General features: G+C 37.7%; 1 protein-coding gene across 1 annotated transcript in view; it reads left to right on the plus strand.

The window, feature by feature from the left end:
• Positions 1-24300, plus strand: part of stk32a (serine/threonine kinase 32A) — a gene marked incomplete at its 3' end in the record, with an annotated part of 50917 nt that overhangs the window by 7250 nt on the left and 19367 nt on the right. Inside the window, exons 3-5 of the mRNA XM_079404522.1 lie at positions 86-237; positions 10256-10429; positions 22928-22965. Of these exons, the coding sequence (XP_079260648.1) occupies positions 86-237; positions 10256-10429; positions 22928-22965 (364 nt within the window). The remainder of the gene's footprint in view (positions 1-85; positions 238-10255; positions 10430-22927; positions 22966-24300) is intronic.

The raw sequence follows: 24300 nt of genomic DNA on the forward strand, positions 1-24300 counted from the left end.
CACTGAAAAATTAAGAGCCCATATTCTCAGCAAACTTGGATTCAGTTTCAAAAAAGATCGCTCATGCCATTTTTTTTTTTTCCAGGTATGCATTGTCCAGAAAAAGGACACAAAGAAAATGTACGCCATGAAGTATATGAACAAACTTAAGTGCGTGGAGCGCAATGAAGTGCGCAATGTCTTCAAAGAGCTCCAGATCATGCAGAACCTGGAGCACCCGTTCCTGGTCAATTTCTGGTGAGTTTCTTGAAGTCATTAAGTGATTCATCAGTGCTATAAATAACCTTGACTGTTAACCTGTACATTTATTCAATTCGTATGATGTAATCAGAAACATGACCTTGCAATGTTTCAACATCGTACAAGTAGCCTACTAAGAAACAAAGGCTAACAATTACAATGAAATATTCCTTCAAATCTACTGAGCTGACTCATTTGAGTGCAGATGGCCACGTATTTTTTCTTTTTTCTTTTTGCTAAAATGGAAGTTCATGAGTATATGACTATCAAAATGTCCTTCGAAACTTGACTAATTGCTGTTTACGCTAACTATTCAGTAGTCGTATAAGTATAACAATACGTTGCATACACAAACATTCTTGCTAAACTAGTTTCTCTCTCTGCTGTTCAGTAGTGAAAAATATACATTTCCCTTTGACACTTTTCCACTCAGCTCATTTATCCTAAAATACATAGAAAAATGCCTTGTATTTTGGAAAACAAATTTAGGTATTTAACAAAAGGATTAGAAACATGCTAGCAATGTGCTAATCGCAATGTGCCAAAACATGCTAGCAACGTGTTAGAAACATGCTAATCATATCAGCAACATGCTAGAAATGCAACAACATATATCATTGTGATAAATCATGTTACAAATGTGCTAGCAATGTGTTAAAATGCTAAAATATGCTAGAAACATGCTAAAACATGCTAGCTATTTGTTGAAATGTGGTTACAAAGTGTATTTGTCGATCTCTATCCATCTATCTATCTATCCATCCATCCATCCATCCATCCATCTATCTAACTTTCAAACTTTAAAATGGTTTCAAGCTTCAAGCTTTTACAACTAATTCAAGCTTTCAGGCTAGGCATTCTCAATCTGGAGCCAACCTAAAGTTTATCGACACACATTTTTGTCTAGTTTGCTACTACTGTACAATTTGAGGCAGTGTTTGAATAGTCTGTTTACTGAAGGTGCATAGTAGCGGAATCAAACTAATATTTTGTCTTTGTGTTTGGAAAATTTTGACCAAGAAATTTAGTATTTCAGCTTTCGGCCTGGTGGGAGATGGGGCATAAAATTGGTAACAGTTGAAGCATGAAATTTAGAGTCGGATATGGGACAAAACAGTGCAGTCACTGTCAGGATGCTTTTAGCTTTACAAATGAATCGAGCTGAATACTAGACATACGAGTGAACTTCACATCTAGAAAGCTTTTCATGCTGTTCACTGCTGTATTTCAGCACATTGTTACCTCATTCGATTCACACACAACATAACTCTCCAAGAGGAGTCTGTTTTACCAGTATGATTTACCAGTATTTATACAGTAACATTTACACGTAACATTTTCATTGTAATGTTTTAGTATCTATTCAATATATCAACACTCACCATCATTAAACCCAAGTATGACACATATGAATCTAAAATATAAATGTAATTGACTGATTTGTGAGTGAAATGTCAAATCAAGTAAATGTGTAAACTGCAGTGTAATAAGTTAGCAGGACCCCCAAAAATTGTGTAATCAGTTACATGAGTTTTCAAGTTAATGTACTCTAAGATTAATATTTAGATTTGAATTTGTACTACACGTATGCATTTAATCTGAAATATTGACTAAGCTAATTAGGTTATTAATTTCAATATTTTATGAACTTCAAAGGATGGATCAAAATGTATTCATACATGAATAAATAGCATGGGTTAGTTTTCTATATATTTAAAGTTAGATACAATTAACATGTGTAGTACAAAATGAAAACCAATTAACTTAATTTTGAAGTTTAATAACTCTATACAGTATTATCAAATGTAAAACTAATTACTTATTGTAAACTATTACCTACGCTGTAAAATTGAAGGTAAAAAATGGCAGCTATGGTTGCCAGAATTTTACCGTAAAAAATACGGTAGCAACGTTTCAGGTTTTACGGTTTTAACTTGAATCTACTGTTGAATACCGTAATTTCATTAACTAATATAATGTTAATATGCCAGCCTATTGAAGTACTTAAATCTGTTTTGTACCTTTGAAATACACCGATAACCACCAAAAGCAGGTGGTGATGAGAAAGTCACGATGAACCAAAGCCTATTACAAGCAGCTTTTAAATATGAACATATATAGAAGGTACACAGTGTCATTCACGCACACACTAAGCACCATCATGGTAACACACATGAAACTGAAATAATGCAATAAACCTTAATTTAACAACATTAGGTGTAACATACAACCTATAATGTACAAAACTGATAAAAAAAAACTACGTAACAGTTATTTCAACAAGAAGAAACATCACATTTCAAATGTAACGCAGGGAATTCTGGGAATGTCAGTTTACAGTTATTAACTGTAAATGATATGTCCATTTTCCACTTCCAAAAATGGTATAATACCGTAAAAATTAAATGCATTTTCCAATACAGTTTTTCACCGTATATAGTAGAGTAGCTTACCGTTAACCATTTAACAGGTTTTTACTGTAGCATTTTTAGTCTTTTACCGTTAAAATTCACACTCATTTTTTACAGTGTACCCAGGCTCATTGGAAATACATGCCTTTACCTACATTTCTGCTAAACTTAAAAAAATGCACCTATATGTACGAATCGCTGCAGTTTCCAGTTGAAATGATCACTGGATGCAGTAAAACTCTGACAACTTTTATTCCTTTTCACAGAGGGCCAGAGTTTTGATTAAGAAAGCCTCATATGCATATACAGCTTCATTTGTGTGGGTTTTCTAATGCAGCAGGTTTGTTCGGTAGCTCACATGATACGCCGTTGCACTTGTGCAGTGAAAAGCTCAGAATCCCGTGAAACTACGGTTCAACAAAACAGCTCAAACCTGCGTATAAGGAGTTAAAATAGCACGGTTGCATCATCGAATATCAGTTTTGCATTCATTAACACTATCAGGTAGGTTTAGGGTTGGGTTTGGTGGAGGGGGTTTGTTATTTTCAAACACGATAGAGCATTAAGCTTTTAGCAACACTCACCAGACATTTGAATGCTTGAATCGTCGCAATACATACCTCAACAATATAATATGAATGCGTCATGGTCACGTATTGAATGCGCATTTTAGCACCCTTCACTGGACACTGCCGCAAAACATGCTATAAAAGGTACGTAATATTGGTGTTCTAGAAACGTTGCCACAAGCATACAGTATATTTCCAATTAGCCTGGGTAGAATACAACAAATATATATAACCACACCAAAAAAACGTATCTGTGCACTCCTATGAACACTAATGAGATCACTTTGGTTTTACAGCAAGCTGCCCAATCTAATTTAGAATCAATTCCAAATGACAACAAAAAACGCCTCAAATATTATGACACACCTCTTGTTTTCTTTCTCAGGATTCACTAAAGCATACTGGAACACAAACCATCATCCTCATCAGTATGTGATGCAGGAATGATTAAATCAATACAACTGATTTTTTTATTACAAATTTATAAGTAAAAATAGCCCACAGCGGAGAAGCCCTCTCTAAATAATAGCTGTGCTGCATGGGATAGTAAATTTGATAAGAATGGCTGTGGAACAGTAATGTGCTGGCAGCAGTTTGAGATGGAGGGGAGCGCTGTGTGTGATCCCTGCAGTGCTGCGGATGTGTGTGAGTTCTGCTGGACCGAGAGAGGCACTCAAGGTCAGATGTGAGACACATCAAAATGCTGTACTCCTTCTCTCTCTGGTGTTTCACTAACTCTTTCTCCGAGAGATTCTGGCAGCTGGAATCTTGTTCGTGCAACTATTGACAGACAACATAATTAATATAGTCAGAATTCTTTGACAAATATAGAATGATTAAAGATTGATCTGTTCTTAAATTGTTTACAATAGGATCAAGCAAGGATCAGTCACTCATTTCTCAAAAGTAACATTGTTAAACAGTGACAGCAGTAGATACTGTGAAGTTTCAGAGGAAGGTCAGGGCATTGTGTTTTCAAAAACATCCACAATTAAGACGCATACAAGGTTGCAAAGTTTAGGTGGGGTGGATTAAATGATCTAAAATATTCTGTATGACCATAAGGTGTTAGTATGTGCTTTAGAAGCACTAATAATAGCAATATTTTTATATTATTACAATATTATAATATGCATGCTAATAAGCAACTAGTTAATAGTGAGAATTGGTCTCCAAACTAAAGTGTTACCAAAGAAACTCACAAAGGTTTGGAGCAACTTGAAGATGACTAAATGACAAAATGTTAATTTTGTGGGTGAGCTTTACCTTTAATTGCCACAATCCAAAATAATAATAATAAATAGTTTTCATCTGCTTTATGTGAAGTAAGAATTCTTATTGTATTTTGCTGTTTGGGTCAAATTCAAACCAGACAGGTTTTAATGAGATTGTGAGCCAGCTGTATGGGAAAATATTCTGTGGCCAAATGAAACTAAAATCCATCCATCAATTCTCCAAACTGTTGTCTCCTCTCTATTGTCTCACGGTCTCCTCTCGTTTCCCAAAACCATAGTAACTTCATTCCACATCTGTTGTTGGCATCATGTTTTTTCAACAATACATTTAATGACATTATAAAACCGCACTTTAACTCATTTTACAAACTAAAAGATGTAGAATGGCATCTGTAAGACACAGACTGAACTGCATGTCAGCTTGCTTATTTTGTTTAAGAGAATAATTTATATTAATATGTGACCCTGGACCACAAAAGCAGTCTTAAGTCTCTGGGGTATATTTGTAGCAATAGCCAAAAATACATTGTGTGGGTCAAAATTATAGATTTTTCTTTTATGCCAAAAATCATTAGGATATTAAGTAAAGATCATGTTCCATGAAGATATTTTGTAAATTTCCTACTGTAAATATATCTTCATTTGATTAGTAATATGCATTGCTAAGAACTTCATTTGAACAACTTTAAAGGAGATTTTCTCAATATTTAGATTTTTTTGCTCCCTCAGATTCCAGATTTTCTAATAGTTGTATCTCAGCCAAATATTGTCCTATCATAACAAACCATACATCAATGGAAAGATTAATTATTCAGTTGATGTATAAATCTCAATTTCAAAAAATTGACTCTTATGACTGGTTTTGTGTGTCCAGGGTCACATATTATAAATATTATTAATTAATTAATTAAAGTTCACGTCTGCTATTAACCACAGGTCGAGAGCTGCAGTTCCAATCATGCAACTTTGCAATGCTGTTTGCGAATATTTGTTGCAAATATGGTTTCGGGAAACCATTTGCAACCATAATTTGTATCATTATATTATCAGTAAAATAATTGGCAATAGACAACTGTTTCACATATTTCTCTGTGCAGCATTCAAATATAGCACTAGTCTTTGCATTACAACTTAAAAAGAAAGCCTTATTACTTTTAATGAGATGTAGACAAGCTCCACTCTGATGGCCAGCTGAGACTACATCCTTCTTTATATTTAAAGAAGAGCTCTCACACGGCTTCCTCCTGTCTCACGTGGCGTGTGTTTCCACGAAACTCTTCTGCTTGTGGTGAAAGTTGAATTCTCTTCTCCTGATTTCTGAGTGTCTAAAACAAGAGAATAGCATTTAGCCTGAAGTGAAAGCCAATGCACTTTATTAGCACACATGTAGACATATTCTGATTGCATTATCTTATTCACATTTTAAACTGGTTCTAAGAGGCCCTAAATGTGCTCAAGGTGAATCACTCTTCTGCCAGCAGTGTGTTTGTGCAGGAAGTATAGCTCGACGAATTGGGCTCACACCTTACGCTTTCTCAGCACCGCGCTGTAATTTGGTCCCTCTTTGACAGGGAACGCTGAGCAGGCATTGCCAACGGACAAATAAAGCCTGTCAATCAAAGCGCAGTTTAAAATCAATGTGACACGAGTCACGGTGGCATCCTAAGCACGTTTTCATGCAATGCCCTTTGCTTGTCATCAGTCATTTATTAGATGTGTTCTTCTGCTGTAGTGCAGGATCTCAGTGATGCCCTCAAACACGAATCAACCGCCTCAAAGGGTCATTAGAGGATGGAAAATTCATGCCAAAGTTAAAACCTTTTGTTTATATTTGCCAAGCATAAATTTAAAATTGTTTGCCGTTTCGTAATAAAGACAGGGTTATGATTGTTAATTAAAACTAAAACCATAAACCAAAAACATTACTTATAAATATGAACTAAAATTAAATTCAAATAATAAAAAAAAAACTTCAAATTTCAATATTTTTAGTATTATAACTAAAACTAAATCAACAGTATGTGCATGATTTTTAGGCCGATATTCTGTCGATATTCTAATATTTTTCCAAGCATGTTTTATCAATTCTAAACCACATCATCTTAACTACTATTAAATTTTGTACGAAATCATTTATAAGTGATATATAATTGTTAATGAGGGTGGAAAGTAGAAAACGCCTTATATTCACTTGTGTAATTATTAAGCAGGTTTTCTTTTACAGGTAAAATGGGCCAAAAAATGATTTTACTCACACTGAAAAGTCAGAAATTAATAAATCTCCATGAGAAGCATGCAATACTATAGAAATAGCAAAATTAAGATGTGACCATTGGACAAGAAATGCTTATTGGGCAATTTCTTTTTTCAAATGGTCACGCCTTAATTTAGCTATTATGCACATCTGAATATAAGCCACTGTTCAACTTTCAGTCCTCATTAATAATTATATATCATTATAAATAATTATATACAAAATTAATAGTACTTAAGACTGACGTGGTTTGGAATTGGTGAAATGTGCTTAGGAAAAAATATGATCAGAATATCTTCTTGCCTAATAATTATGCATAATTAACACTTTATATAGACATCAAAATTACAAAACAAATAAATACTTCAACTTAAAAAAAAGAAAGAAAAGAAAACAGAAGTAACTAAATGAGCAACAGTACATTTTTGACATAATTATGAGATTTGTTATATATATCCAAAGAAAAACAATGCAGTTTGAGCTCAATATAATGGCCATTAAATGCTTACTGTTACAAAATATCATATATATTAGTACTTCAGTAAAAAGTGTTTCCCTGCCAAGTAGAGAGTTATCCATTCCAAACGTTGTTTATTTTATTAAGAGAGCAATAAAGAGCAGTTAAGCAGTCTAGTTTCCGCCAATGTGTTTCCTTCTATCTCTTGCTTTTCTGCAACTAAGGGCTTTTTATACACATCCTTCTGGCTCATTTTAGTAACAAGCTGTCTGTTTAGGCCGGGAACTCCTCCTGCACAGTTTATTAGATGTGACATATGTATGGTTTCTGAAATTGTGTGGCTTGTTGACTTTTCTAAAAAAAAAAAAAAGCAAAACAATCCCATAGACCAAAGCCATATATATAGACCCGAATATAACAGTAGGTTCCTATTGATTTATTTTGATGGTGACCAGCAATGTTTTAATGTCAGCTGTCTAAAATAACAATCACTGCGTATTAATATTTTAATATTATAGAGTCTCCTTCTAAATTCTGACATGGTTCCCATCCTGATGCAGTGAGCTCTGCAGTGTATTTGACTGTGGCGTATGGTTTAGCATGTTCACCTAGATGACTCACGAGGGTCTCTTGAATTAAGCAGTGATATGAGAACATCTGCAGATTGTTGTCATGTTGCTCATAAAGCCTCAGGCTGTTCTATTTGTGTCCACATTGAGTATATGGCAGACACGTGTTGAGTTCAGTCTGACAGATGGACATCTCCAGGGATCAAAGTAAACAGGATGCTTAAAAAGACTTTTCTGTTCTTTTACATTACTTCCTGCATTGAGACCGTCCACTTCCACAGCTGAGATGTCTGCTGTCCTTCATGAATATTAACTACACCCTCGTGAATAAAGAAGTATACGTCAGCACACTGTGCTTTTATTAAAAGTACTTATTTCTGAAATTATATACTTAACATAATAGACATTATGCAAATTGAATGTAATGTTTTTGGAAGCTTAATTACATGTTTACAAACAACTACAGTTAAAATTATAATCAAGTACTGAAGAGCATGTGCTTTAGTATGTCAGTCAACATCAAAATAAGTATTTCTTTTAAGAATGCCGAATGTTTATTAAAACTTGATTTAATTTGCCATTATTAAAAGTGCACTTCTAAACGTGTACTTAAGTATCTTAAGAAACACGAAAGATTTGTGTACTTAGTTTTTTCAGCTGCTTACACACAAAATATTTACTTATCACACAATTTCTGAAAACTGACACTCAAGCAGCAGAAGCACACACCAAATCTGCAAAACCATACACTAATTATTGGCCTTCAAAAATCTTTTTTTTGCAAAACAACTCTGTGTAACACACAAATCTAACAGGAATTAATATTGTGGCAAAGGTGTTTGCAAATGTTTGCTTTTGAGATGTTTTGTGATATTTTGAATGCAGTACTTGTTTTACAAGAGATGTGAGGCATTTTGCATTTTGTGTGCGCAATTCTTGGATTTGTGTGTACAGTTTTGAAAAAATGATGAGACAAACCTGTTTTTAGTTTGTTATGCTGTGAGAGCTCTGTGAACCAGTCATTTTTCAAATATGAATGGAAGGGCACATCAGCAGGCAGCGAGTATGTAAAATCAATGCTGCTTTGCTGAATGGTTTTTCAAATGAGAGTAAAATTAGTGTTTGCTGATGTAGAGCCCCCGAGAGCGTCAGACATTGATTGACCGATGGGTTACTGAGGCCACAAGCAGAATAAGATCAGACCGACCAGTGGGAGATCTTCCTCTGAAACAAACAAACAGGAAAACAATTTCTGTGCTTTTCTATGACTGAGGTTCTGTACTTTTGCTTGCTTTGGCTTTATGACCCCACAAAATAGCTCAACAAGCACAGTTTACACACTTTACTGCACTGCACAGCACACAGACACTTTATCACTGACATACACTTTACTTTTACAGAATCTATATAGAATCATATTCTATTTTATTCTTGATATCTATTTTTATTCTCATATCTATTTGTTATTTTATTGCTAGTTTATTTCTATATATATATATATATATATATATCTATCTATCTATCTATCTATCTATCTATCTATCTGTTTACTGTACTTTTTCTATTTGTATTTTTGTAAACTTGAGGTTTTTTCTTAATTTTGTTGGACAGTCGTACAATACATTTCACTACATGTCGTACTATGTATGTATGTATGTATGTATGTATGTATGTATGTATGTATATGTATGTGACAAATAAAATTTGAATTTGAATTTGAAAAAGTTTTCCATTTTTAAAAGGAATAGTTGATTAAAAATGGAAACTGAGTTTGTTTCTTCATCAAATTTCAATAAATGTGTCATTGCATCAGTGTCTCAGCAATGGATGCTCTGCATATTGTAATGTCTTTATCAGCTGTTTGGACTCTCATTCTGACGGCACCCATTCACTGCAGAGCATCCATTGATGAGACAGTGATGCAGTGACACAGGTCTCCAAATCTAATGAAGAAGCAAACTCATCCTAATTTTGGATGGAAGGGGGAGTAAATTTACAAATTCTCATTTTTGGGTGAACTATTCCTTTAAATACGTGGTTATTATATATGTATATTGTTGTGCTCTTGCCAGCCTGGTGATTCTCTTTTGACCTCTCTCATTAACAAGGCGTTTTCAGCCACAGAACTGTCGCTCACTGGATGTTTTTTTGTTTTTCTGCATTTGCTGTAAACTCAAGACTGTTTACAGTGCGTGAAAATCCCAGATCAGCTGTTTCTGAGATACTCAAACCACCTCGTCTGCCACCAACAATCATTCCACAAAGTCACTTAGATCACATTTCTGCCCCAACAGGGATTGAGTTGCCACCTCATGATTGGCTGAGCAGATATTTGCATTAACAAGCAGGTGTATCAGTTGTACTAACATAGCCAGTAATCTACCAGTAATCCTACTAAAATAGCCATCTTCATATTGCACGTCAAACAAATACATGTGAAAGACTCCAAATTAGACGCGTAAACTAATGTGAATTTATGAAGAAAGATGAGAACTCACTGTCATCATTTGTCTAACGCAGGTACTCATTTCAAGATGAGGAGGACATGTTCATGGTAGTTGACCTGCTGCTGGGAGGAGATCTGCGTTATCATTTACAGCAGAACGTGCACTTTACAGAGAGCACAGTCAAGCACTACGTGTGTGAAATCGCCCTCGCTCTGCACTACCTACGCAACAAACGCATCATCCACAGGTAATGACTGCATGAAGCTTTTACACATCCAGTGATACAATCAAAGTAAAAAGGCACAAATAATAAAAAAAAAAAAAAAAAAAAAAAAAAAAAAAAAGTCTCATGCACAAGCATTAGTCAGATGCTGAATACTGTACTGTTCTCTATGTGTGGCCTGGTTTGCTTCTACAGATAATAGAGCTGTTGAGCTTGTAGATTAAATGTTAACATTACAGCATAAGTTACAACATAATTTGAAGCAATTTTGAATCAGCTATGCATTTAAAATGTTTCATATGATTTTCAAATGTTTCACTCCCTAACCCTTCGGGTGCTGAGGCCATTGTTTCAGATCGCTAGTTCGCGTTTTGGTAGCCTATCCGTCCACTGCGGCTGCCATGCAAATGCCCCTTTTCCAATGACAGAGACGCACATTTTGAAAGACAAGACAGTTAACTTAGCCTATAGGATGTATTTTGAATGTATGGTAGTCCTCAAATAACCTTTTAGTCTCGTCTTGTTAATGAAAACGCGCATAAATTTCGTCATAGTTTTTATCATCAGACATTAGTTTTAGCTCGTCAACGTCTCGTCTTAGTCACAGAAAAAAGGTTCGTTGACGAATATTTTTCGTCGTCGTCTTCGACAGTGGTAACTCCATCCCCAAGCGATCCAGCTAATCTGGAGTCGATTTGGGGAAGCTCAGGTGGATCTGTTTGCTTCTCACGAGTCCTCCCACTGCCTTCTATATTATTCCCTGACCCAGGCCCCACTCGGCACAGATGCATTGGCACACAGCTGGCCCAGGCTCTACGCAAGTATGCGTTTCCCCCAGTGAGCCTTCTCGCACAGACACTGTGCAAGGTCAGGGAGGACGAGGAACAGGTCTTGTTGGTTGCGCCTTACTGGCCCACCAGGACCTGGTTTTTGGAACTCATGTTCCTCGCGACAGCCCCTCCCTGGCGCATCCCTCTTAGGAAGGACCTTCTTTCTCAGGGGCTCGGTGCCATTGGCACCCACGTCCAGATCTCTAGAACCTCCATGTGTGGCTCCTGGATGGGACGCGACAGACCTAAGGCCAGAGCCCTCTCTACGAGGTGAGCGTTTGCCTTGAAGTGGAGTCTGTTTGTTGGGGTTCTTCTTGCCGAGAAGACCCCCGGAGATGCTCGATTAGAGTCATGCTTTCTTTCCTGCAAGAGAGGTTGGAGCGTAGGCTGTCACCCTTCACCTTGAAAGTGTATGTCGCTGCTATCGCAGCACATCACAATGCAGTGGACGGCCAGTCCTTGAGGATGCATGACCTGAACATTAGGTTTCTGAGGGGCGTCAGAAGGTTAAATCCTCCTAGGTCACCCCTGGTGCCCTCCTGGGATCTCTCTACCAGCTCGTCCTGGCTGGCCTTTAGTGAGTGCCTTTTTCCTCCTCCAGTAGAGTTTCCTCCAGCACCCCCGGCAGTCAGACTGGGTGGAACAGTCTGACGCCAGGCCCAGTATGGGTGTTAGCTTGCCCAGAGTCCCGGTCAGCAACTTCCACATTAACGTTTTCCTTTTGATGATCCCGTGTCTTCCCTTTGACAGACCATTCTGTCAGTCTCTGCTTGCAGTTGCTCCATCCCTGCTCTCAGGTAGGACCTGCCTCTGATGAAGGATGGTGACCTGAATGAGTGGCTGCACCTGTCTCCTCTTTATACCCGTATATACTCCTCCAGATCGAACTGTGACCCTCACGAGGACAGATGCCGCTCTGCCTCGGCAGCAGCGGGACCCGAACTGCGGGGCTCACTCGTGAAAATCCCATCCACAAACAAGGATTTTCGGGAGCGGAGCGTACGCAGCGGCAAGCGCCCACAGTGGGGACAATCAGCCCCCTCACTGAACACAATGGCCGCGTGCTCCGCTCCCAGGCAAGCCACGCACTGCTCGTGTGTGTCTCCAGCCGTGATGAAGCGTTTACAGCAGGGGTGGGCAAACTTTTTGACTCGAGGGCCACATCAAATTTTCCACATTAAGTGAGGGGCCGCATAATGTTTGACAAATTATTTTTTTTTTTTTAATTCTAAATTGACACTCACTTACTACTGTACTATGTATACTTGTACATACATGGCAGTTCTTTTCTTGTACCATCTCTACCTATTTTTATGAGCACTTTATGACACAGATAAGTTGCATTGGTGTACAAGTCTATGTATAAGACACATTTTATCATTTCATTCAGAAATAAATGTAAAATAAACGAAACGTTTACAAACATTAGAAACATGTTTTTATATTCCCTACACTCCACAAAAAGTCCTGTAAATGTAGCAGTGTTCAGAATAGAAAAAAGAACGAAAACATAAGTAAAAAACAAACAAATTATAGTGGCATTCACCATAAACATATATTATAAACGCCCAGCCTTAAATATTTAAAGCGAAACTGAAACTAGTGGCGTGGTTGCTGGAATATGTACAATTTAAACTCACTTGCCTTTTCTCATTCATCACCAATCCTGATGAGCACGCTTTGCACTTGACCTTGATTGCTTTATATAAGTCACCTTGGAAATTACAGCACGTTTCAGATAAAAAAAAAAAAAAAAAAAAACGCGATTTGTAATCCAGAAAAAAACTGTACTATATCCATTTTCATAAAAATGTGTGTGGGTAACAGAAGAAGAAATCATATCTTTGCAAGATAAAATTACAAATTATTTCCATGTTTTCCCCAAATGACAGCACCCGTGAGCAGGAGGATAACACTGCCATTTGTTCTGATACTGGAGAGTCTTTTAAGCATTTTTAAAACAGTTCCAATACAAATAATTTTTCAAAACAAATGAACACTTTTACATTTTTAAAACATGTAACTTTTTTACTATTGTGCCAGTTTTGTAGTGTATATAGCCATTTTGACTTTTTATTTTGTATTCGCTGTGAGGCTTGAACTATTCAAAAATAGACGCGGCGCCTGTCTTTAGTGAAGCCACGCGGAGAGCCGCTTCTGAAACGCGCCGCGGATCGACTGGAGCGGCCGCGATCAGCTCCGGTGTTCGCGTCAGAACTGCGGGATGGTGTAAATCAGGGGTTATATGCTGCAATACAGGCTACAGCGCCATTTATAGGATTTTACTGATATTGCATGTTGGAACAAACTGCATCACGGGCTGGATGAAAACGCCCGTGGTTTGCCCACCTCTGCAGATTCTTATCATTTGGTTTTTAAATCCCTCGCGGGCCCCACATGAGTTATAGAGCGCCGCAGATGGCCCGCGGGCCGTAGTTTGGACACCCCTGGTTTACAGAGAAACACACACAGGCTTGAACAAGCGTGACTTGCCCTCACCCTTAGTGCCACTCTTAGACACGATACTGGTGAATGCAAATCAGTGTAGTGTCTTATCGAGTGCAGTTTTATGTATTCCTTGTGAAAGTGCTTGCAGACAACAGAATAGAACAGACACACAGAGAGCGCGGTTCTGAATGACAGAAGGCTGACGCCCGCTTTGCCGCACGTGCTTTTATGCTTCCTGGTCTCTGACGTCTCCCGCCTGTGACGTCGTGCCCTTCCATTGGACAGATTACACAGCAGATTCAGAGCCGGTCACGCAGGGGGGTTCCCAAAGCGTGGTGACGCAGCTCGAGTTCCTGAGAAGGAACTGTTCTAGTACACCCCAAAAACTAAATCAAGACTTCATAAAAGGGCATAATAGGACCCCTTTAAAAACATGAGACGTTTCTGTGGTAACACTTTAGTTTAGGGACCAATTCTGGCTATGAACTAGTTGCTTATTAGCATGCCTATTATTAACATATTAGCTGTTTATTAATACTTATAAAGCACATATTTTGCATGCTCATATTCCTGATCCTACATAATACCTAAACAATTACCTTACTAACTATTAATAAGGAGCAAATTAGGAGTTTATTGAGGCAAAAGTCGATGGTTTGTTAATAGCAAGAATTGGACATTAAAATAAAGTGTGACCGTTTTTTGTTAATGAAAACGTACTCTATTGCACAAGCAAGAGCCTTTAGCTTTAACTACAGCACTGCCTCTTGTACTTTTTTAACCTCCACTAAGTTTAGCTCACTAACTAGTCCTGTTATGTTGTCTTAATAGCAGTGTTGTAATACAATATCTCTTATACCACATGAGGAACAGCACATGTCACATATCAGCCTCCGGTGCATTTCCGTTCCTAATGGAAGATCTCCCATGAGACGGACACCCCTTGTCCCACTGCACTTCTGAAACGAAAACAATACACCCTGTTTTTTTGCTCACAGCTACTTGAATTATTAACACTAGAGTGCTGCTCAATTAACAGAATCTTAAGAGATGAGGCTCTTCAAAACAGGATGTGGCTAATGAGTGAGAAAGACCAGCACATTCACTAACAAAGCCATTCTTCATTTGCACTATTCAGATGGGATTTGTTTTCTAAACTGTTGTTTGAGTTGCGTTTAGTATTATAGGAAAGTCATGCAAACTCATTAAAATAATTTACACTTACTGTACATATTAGATAAATGATATACTTCATATAAGATGAGAACTAAACTTGAACTGAACTGAGCTGAATTTCAATTTTTGGCGAACTGAACTGCATCAACATTGAACCGACGCGAGTCATATTAAAGTTTATATGAATCCAACTAAAATAAAAACACTAACTGTACATTTTTAGTGCATGCTGACGGGCATTTGCCTTTCACATCCAATTTATCAGTACGAAACAAAACACTAGAAGAGACAAACTGTCAGCAGTTAGTAATCAGCAGCAGCCTTTTACTAAAAAACATGCCAAAACCACAAACTATTTTATAAATAGATGCCAAAAAAGAATGCAACACTTAAAAATAGTATAAAATATTACTGAGACTGAATTTACTGATAACAGAACAATAGAAGATGCATGTAAATCAATAACACAAGTGCATTGTGTCAATATCAACAGACTTTTTTTACATGCCTGATATTTCTGTGTGGTTTGCCATATTTCTATATAGTTTTCTGTTTTTTTTTTTATCATTTTAAATGGTTTAATTAATAGGTTCTTCATCTCATGTTTTCAATAAAAAATAACATGGAATAGTCATGAGATAAAAAAAAGAGGGTGGGGGCTCTAGAGGAGGAAGTGGAGCAGGAGAGCAGACAAGCCACACACAGAACATAATACAAGTCCATGGGGGAGTGGAGGATGGGAGGTGCCAAGGGGAAGCCAAGAGCAGGAGGAGCCAGATGAAGACCCAGGCTACAGTCATGATGGTGGCCCACGGAGGAGCCGACGGAGGGAGGAGCCATAGTGGAGGAGTGACCGCCGACTCCATGGAGGCGACCAACGGCGGCGGAGCAGGTGGTGGTGGAGCCCGAGATGGCGACAGAGAGCCGAAGAGCCAGGGTGAGGCCGAGGATCCGGAGGGCCAAGGCGGAACCGGAGGCTTCGGCGACCGAGGTGAAGGCGGAGTTCCGGAAGGCCGCGGCGGAGCCGGAGCGACAGAGGACTGAGGTGGAGCTGGAGGGAAGGAGGAACCCGACGGAGCCAGAGGGACGAAGGGACGAGGCGTAGCCGGAGGACTGTAGTCCCAAGGTGGAGGTAGGGGGACGACTGACCAAGTCTGAGCCGGAGGGACGAGGGAGCCCGGCGGAGCTGGTGGACTGACGGGCTCCGGTGGAGACAAGGGAGTTGGAAGCCAAGGTGGAGCCACTGGGTCGCAGGACCGAGGCAGAGTCTGGGAGGCTGAGGGCGGAGACAAGGGATCCTCCAGACTCAACGCCAAAGGAGCTGGAGATCGGCAGACCAGCGGCGAGCCCACGCCACAGATGGTGAGCAGAGGGGCTGACAAACTCCGGCGGTGAAGGTGTTGGAATAGGGACCAGATCAATGAGCGGAGGTGAGAGAGGGAGGTTGGATGGGATAAATTCCCAGGAATATAACTCAGGAGATGGCTTAAGGATGAGTGTGTCAGGGTGAAAGTCAATGAGATCTCCCAGGTCCAGTTCGTGCTCATCCCCAGCGGTGGCGCCGTGGCGTCGCTTGAACTGCCGGCTCTCGCACCTGGTCAGACGCTTGCGGCTCAGGCTCCGGGACGATCGGCAGCTCTGTTACTCCTGATGGCGATGGCTCAATGACCGCGGCAGGCCCTGGCTCTCCGTCTGCGGTGGGCCCGGGCAGCTCCGCGCTGCGGGGTGGTAGAGGACCGGGCACTGGGTCCCGAGTGGGGATGGTGTTATTATCTGCGATGTCCACGGTGAGTTTCGATTTGCAAGACACCCACTCGATGAATGTGGCGAGGCTCTCTCGAGGACCGTCCCCGGACAACTGCGCTCGTGTGGAGGTGTTCAGTCCAATTTGGTAAAACGAGCAGAGGCAGCTGTCCGGGTAGCTCGTATAATTCGGCAGGAAAATGAAATCCTCGGCGTGGTCCTCGAGAGAGCGGTCCCCCTGCTCCAGCGGGAGGACAAGGACGGCAGAAAAAACAAAAAACTGTCAAAAAATGGGAAACAAAACGGGGAAAAACACGCTGCTAAACTTTTCGGTCGGTTATTCTGTTACGTGTAGTGCTGAACAAGGAGCGCACGACGAGGAGCAGAAATGATTAAACAGTCTTTTAATATACAATCCAGGAACAAATACAAGGAGCCAACAGCACACACACACACGAGTACATGAATTAATAACCGACAAACTAACATTCACACGCAGGAACTTATAAAGGGGCAGATAATGAGGACCGACAGGTGAACACAATGACTTCACAATGACACAATTAGACAACACGGGGAAAACTAGGTTACAAGGGAACACACAGACATGTTACAAAAACAGGTGTCCATAGATATTGTATGCCATCCCTACAATTTTCTTTTCTTTTTTTTTTGTCTTTTTATGCAGACCCTGCTTTGTATAGGCTATAGTTATTGTATGCGATGTAGTGGCTTTGTTGTACAATAAATAAACAGTCAAAAATTGCATAATATTAAAAAGTGCAGCATGAATCCTCAAAACACACCTCAAAAATTTGAGAGTATCATAACTGAAAAGCTGCATTAAGATGCCTGATGTTTGTATGAAAGGTGTTGGTTATTAAATCTTTTTTCAGCATTATTTACTTGAACCGTTTGGTAATGGATGTTGACTGTACTCTCACATAGAGTGACAGCTGTCAGCTTGAATCATCTCAGTCTGACACCTGCAGATCAATCTTGAGTTGATGTGCTCTGCAGCCTTAGAGCCATTTGTTTTGCTCTCTGCTTGTGTTTATTTTAGTGCATTTGTATGAGCTGGTATATGTCACATCTCATTTTGTTCTCAGGATGTGCAACAGTTCCAGCTGAGGCTGATATCTAGTCGAGTTTCATCTCTGCTTTCAGTTTGACCTTTAGTCACGGCTTAGTGAAGGAATAGTTCGCCAACAAATTAAATGCTGCCGCTCACTGTATTACTCGTTCTCATATCGTTCCACATATGCATGCTGTTATTTTATTGTAAAACACAAAAGGGGTTTTAAATACATAACAACAATTCATGCCAATTCATTCCAAGTCTTATAAAGTAGACAAAAATTTAAAATGATAAATCATTAATATAATGATAAATTTATAAAAATTTAAATTAAAATGATCAAAATTGTCTCAAATTTCATCTATACATTTCAGTACAGTGTCAAGGACATTAAAAGTATTTATTTATCATCAGATTATCAGCAAATAACAAACTGGATTTCATTGTGTTCATCACACAAAGCTGTAGTTTGGCTTCAGAGTTATTTTGTGTCTTGGTTAAGTTTAAGTACTACATAATTTTAATTAACAGAATGTACTTGGACAAGTGAAAACTTCTTTTCTCAAAAAAATAATGAGAGGTCTTTTGGGTTTAAAATAACATAAGGGTCATTAAATTATGACAGACTTTTAATTGAACTACAAGATCTCATGTAAATTTGCTTTCTAACTATGTCTTGAATTTTCGGTAACACTTCAGTTTAGAGACCAATTCTCACTATTAACTAGTTGCTTATTAGCATGCCTATTATTAATAAGTTGGCTGTTTATTAGTGCTTACGAAGAACATAATCTGAATGATCATATTCTATATCCCTAATCCTACCCAATACCTAAACTTAACAACGGCCTTACTAACTATTAACAAGCGGTAAATTATGAGTTAAGCAGGCTTTGAAGCAGGCTTTGAAAACATTGGTTAAGAGATCAGTTTTATATCATCATTGCAAATTTGTAACTAAATATGATATTTTAAACTGAGAAAACAGGATTATGTTTGCATATATGTTATTGTATATAGTGTTTTTTATGGCCCCACCTCCACGTAATAAGTTCATTAAACAAAACCATAATTCATCATAATTCAAAACATAAGAAGACTCATGTTCTGTCTGCATATGTATTGGGGTAATTGTGTTGTGTTTGTGTCAATATTCTTCTGTTTATGTTTACTGGCATGTGCTTTTACAGGATTCTTTAATGTTTAATGCACCATATGGTCTTACCATTTATTAATTAGGCATATACTTTGTACCATCAACCTGCCAGGGACTGCAGATGAAAATTAACCTGTGTTGCCAAATCTGGCACATTTTTATAACGAGTGCTCATGTCAATTAATGTGCATTGTCCCTTTTTAGAATAAAGAATAAAAAGATAGCAGAGGTTGTGAGTCCAGGTCTGTAAATGCAAAAACTCTGAAACTGTATAGAAACGTGTATATGTGTGTGGCAGCGAGAAAAGCGCAGAAAATATGGCAAATTATCAGTCCTGCAGCCTATACAGTTAAACGAAATTCAGTTAAATGGCATCGATTAATAAATACTGAATGACTTAGGTTTAAAACTAAATTTAAACAGCTATTTTCTTTATTTATTTTTCATCTGCCAAGGAAAGTAACCCCACTATGGCAAAAGCACACCAAAGTCAACACTCCAATAAATGTATTGATTAATTTTCTTCTATTTTGCACAAATATTCCTGTCATGAGTGCCACAAATGGATAGACAAATTTTTTTAAGTCAAGTCTTTATTTTAAGGTCTAATTCTCACTATGACTTTTGCCTTAATAACTCCTAATTAGCTGCTTAATAATAGATAGGTAGTTGTTACATTTAGGTATGGGGTAGAGATTAAGAGATCTAAAATATGATTGTGAAGAATAAGACATTAATATGTGTTTTATACGTACTAATAAACAGACAATATGCAATGTATAGAGTTAATAGTGAAAATATTGGTTGGATATTCTAATCATGGAGTTGATTTTATTGGACAAAAGGCCAGTAAAGGGTAACGCATGTCCAGCTTAGTCCAGTTAAGCTGAAAATCAGCCATCTCCCTTCATCACACACCACTAGCAAACATTGAGCCGCCCACAAAGGGTTTATTGAAGAGCTTGTGTGTCGGTCTCCAGCCGTCCCTCTGTTCCTGAGTATCTCAGCAGGGATCCGGTGACCAGGAGGCCGGCTCACTTACAACCCTCATCATGATATGTGATGTAATGAGGCCATTAGATCCTGCTAATAGGTTGTTGGAGCAGTCAAGCGAAAGAAAAGGCGGTGGATGGGTTTAGGTGGTCAGATAACACTGAGCTCTGAGAAAGGCCAGGTGTGTGAGGTGTGAAGGAAGAACTCATGCTGACTTCCCACGTCACTTTTATAACAAGTGAATCAACTCCAAGAGGTTTTAGACATAATTGACAAGTAATGAGTATTACTGTCATCAAGTCACTGAACTCAAAGCACCTTAATAACGATATAGGATGGCACAACTATTGACAGCTGTTGCTTAAAGGTTGCCAGATCTTCTATTTCAGCACTCAGTTGAGAAGAGTTACTGATATGCCAATATTTAATATTGTATGCCTCATTTTGGCAGCCTGTCAATGTAAAGAAGGGGTCCTATAGACGATATGGCCAAAATTAATTTCACAGCATATTTCTTAGTTTCGGTTGATACGATGTAATTCCGATATGGATATGAATAATATTAAAAAAGCCTCATAAAAACTGCCACGAACATCCACAACAGATGTCTGTACCTACAAATGTCTGTACCTAAAAACAATTTTCTGTATATTTTTTTACAGGTTTTTTACATGTATTTAGAATTTTGAACTTCGTTGCATTGTGTTTTAGGGTTAACGGAAATGTACATTTTCTTTCTTTCTTTCTTTACTTATTATTTAAAGTGTAGATTTGTGATAAATAATTTTGGAAATGCATCATCTGGAAACGAGTCCATAGAGTTTCACAACTCTCTCAAACTACTTAAATATTTGTGTATCAACATATACAGTATTTTGAAATTAATAAATCTGTACATAATCAACATTTTCTATATATTTATATATATATATTATTCAAGCAAAAGTCATAGTTAATAGTCAGTTAATTGTGAAAATTGGTCCTTAAAATAAAGTGTGACAGAATACATTCAAGAGATTGTTGATTTTGTTATAATAGCAAATTACAGCTCCCACCAGTAAATTACATCATAGTTAAAGATAGGAGGAAAATGATCTAAATTAAAACCAAACAAAGACAGCACTTGTATTACCTGTGCAGAAAGAAAAAAAATCGGAATTACATCAATAGTTAAATCAACAGGTTTATTTTTGGATTAATTCTTCAACTTGGCTTGGTTTGCACTACAAAACTGTAAACAGACACATAAATTCTTATATACATAACTAATAACATAGTAATTGCCCATTGGATGAAAAGCGCATCTAACAGGCTGGAGGCAGGTTCCCTTGACACCTGTTGCCCAGGAAACCATCCAGCAGCTGCCATGACGAGCAGCATCTTTGGGTATAATGTGTGCTGCTGATATGCTGTAGCTCTGTGCAAATGTCAGCTCATTAAACTCAACACGCTTGACCTTTCTCACCTGAGCTCACCTGTTTGTGGAGAAAACCTGTGAACTGTCAACATCATCTCCTCGCTTTGATATGCAAAGTTGACATTAATTGGTCTATGGATTCCAATTTAGTGGAAAATTAATGTGTAGAAACGTCTTTTTGGTTTGTTGCTTTTAAATGTTATCACTCAGCCATCTCTGTTTCAAAATCTAGTGAGCTTTTCTAGCTGTCTACAGTGGTGGCCAAAATGTTTAGAACACTAATATTTTGTTGATTGATTTAATTTGATTGATATCAGCCCTATAGTATCTTTTTATTTTAATTGCATTAATTGAATAAATACATTCATTTACATGAAAGATGATGCATGCATTTAATAAGGTTAGAAAATTTGCCCGTTTTTAAGGTGGAACATATCATACCTAATGGAAATATTTATTTGTTCTCACTGGTTTAGCTTAACTATAACTTACTGAAACTAGCATATAAAACTAATCGCAAGTGAATGATTTAGAAGTTATTCAGTTCTTCAGTAATGCATTTCAATAACATTAATGTGTTGTCAACTAATCCAAAAGTATTGACTCATCCTTAACAGTTTTATGCAAATATAATAGTTGTTCGATATACAGTATGTAGCCTAAATGATATAGGACTCGCCAGTCATTGTTTATTAGTTTTGGTTACTTTCGCATTTTGTTTCCCACTACATGATATGCCATAAAAATGACTGGCTAATTTATTTCATAAACATTGTTTACACTATTGTGCATATGCATGATCAGCATACTGTAAGTGTGTGGTCTTGTGTTCATCTGTTAACTTGACTATTGAGAGCTTTCGCTGACATTTCACCAGATGTATTATTATTCAGATAGTCTTTATTAGCGTGTTGACTAATGAAAAAGATCATTCACCCAAGCTATTTTCTAAATGCATATTTATTTAGGTGTGAACAATTCTTCTCTGCATATGTTTCAGAATTCTTAACCAAAATGTCGTAACTAGGAATATCTTCTAAACAACAGAAACAACGTCTCTCTGGTGACATTATTAGGACCGATCATTTATTTAGTCTCTTTCTTACATTCGCCTGCAAGCTTGTATTCAGTCGATCTAGCACCATCCAATTCTTCTTCTGTTTCATTGTGACTTAACTTTTTTGCTCAGCAAGATTCAGCCGTTGCTTTGTCTTGACAAGAGTTGACATGAAAGAAAAAAATAGTTTAAAAAGTTGACTTTTTCTCTCGCAATTCTGACTTTTTTCACGCAATTCTGAGTTTATATCTCACAATTCAGACATTTTTCTTGCAATTACGAATTTATATCCTACAATTCAGACTTCTTTTCTCAAACTTGTGAAATATGACCTTGCAATTGCGAGAAAAAAGTTGAAATTGTGAGATAAAAAGTCGCTATTTGCTTTGCCAGAAACAAGCTTCCACACCTCAAAGCACGCTGTGACTGTCATCTGTAATCATATAGGACTCATTTTCTGGATCTTCCTCACGCACAGGTTTTCCAGTGACGCTGCTCTTTTTGTCTCTTCATTTTACAACTGACACGTTAATGTGCTGCTTTACTGGTTTCTGCTGTATCCAGATGAATTGTTAGAGTGTCAACAGAACGTTTGTCCTAACTGAACTTTATTTGTGTTCACAGAGACATTAAGCCAGACAACATTTTGCTGGACGAGCACGGTAAGTCCTAAAGTTACTATAAATCACCATCACGTCTGCTGTTAGTGCTTCTTGTTAGGACTTGTTGAGTGATAACACAGCTGACAGAAAGCCATTGAAGGTTATTCGTGGCAGATGCTTCACATTGGTCTGGATAACCAGTGTTGTCAGGGAGAAAAAGCAACCTGCATAATTTTTCATCAGTATGATAATAGGCGGGGAATATTAATGTGAAGATAGTTATGACCCCGTCTCTAAACAACAACAAACAGCAGGTGGTTGAAGATGACAGAGAAGGCCAGTGAACTTTCTCTCAGCATCTTTTTATTTCCCTTACACTCTTCTGTGTGGAAATCAACAATAACCATGCAAGTTTCATTAGCTTTGGTTCTGGAAGCATTCATTTTCTCCACTCAGATTTCTAAAACAATCTTCATTGAAGAGCTAAGCCGTGTGCCAAACCTAAATCAATGTCAGAAAAAAAAAATAGCCTAAGCCGACAAGAAGCAACGATTAAACATGAGTTAAGTTGAATCAAATTGACTGTGAAAGTCGTTTCAACTTATTAAACTGACTTAAAACAACTCATTTGTTGCCAAACCCAAATTAAGAATGAACAACCATTTCTACGACAAAGAGACAGCAAAGAGTGAGAACGTTTAACTCGGCATTAACAAATCACGCATTCTCACATCTGTGTTAGATCTTTCCTATTCTTGATTAAGGTTTACTAATTACTAACATTAAACGGTTTTACTAATCAGAAGCCAGTATTCAGACAGACCACGGAATAATAAATATTACCTTATTAATTAAAACACAACAACCATAGTACAATGGCAAATTCGCATATATTAACCTGTTAGCTAGCACCCCCCATTTTGGGCCTCACAGATGAAAATGACCTACGTAAATTAGAATAGTAACAGTTCTAACTTTTATTTATAACTTTTAAATGAATAAGATGGATATACCTTGCATTGTAACCCAAATAAGGTCTTTTCCCTTAAACGAATGCTTAGTTTTTGGTTCATTGTTATTTTTTATTGAAAACCCAGCAACAATAAAGACACTCACTTATATTAAACGAATGAATTAAAGTTGTATTAACAAAAGTTGCTTTTGGATCCGTCATCTTCTCGCATCACTCTCGTCACGTTACCCCCAGCCTCCCTTTATAATTAAAGGAGACTCGTTATTGGCATCTGTGGTTCCATGACGACCCTTTAACATCCATGAAAATGTCCCATTCCACAAAAGCGTCTATGTAGTAGAAAATGGTTGTTTTGATTTTTAAAATGTTCTTTGCACTAAGAAAAAATGGTTATTTTAACCTGGGCTTCTTTGGTCACTTTT

This window comes from Barbus barbus, assembly GCF_936440315.1.
Source record: "Barbus barbus genome assembly, chromosome: 43".
NCBI lineage: Eukaryota > Metazoa > Chordata > Actinopteri > Cypriniformes > Cyprinidae > Barbus > Barbus barbus.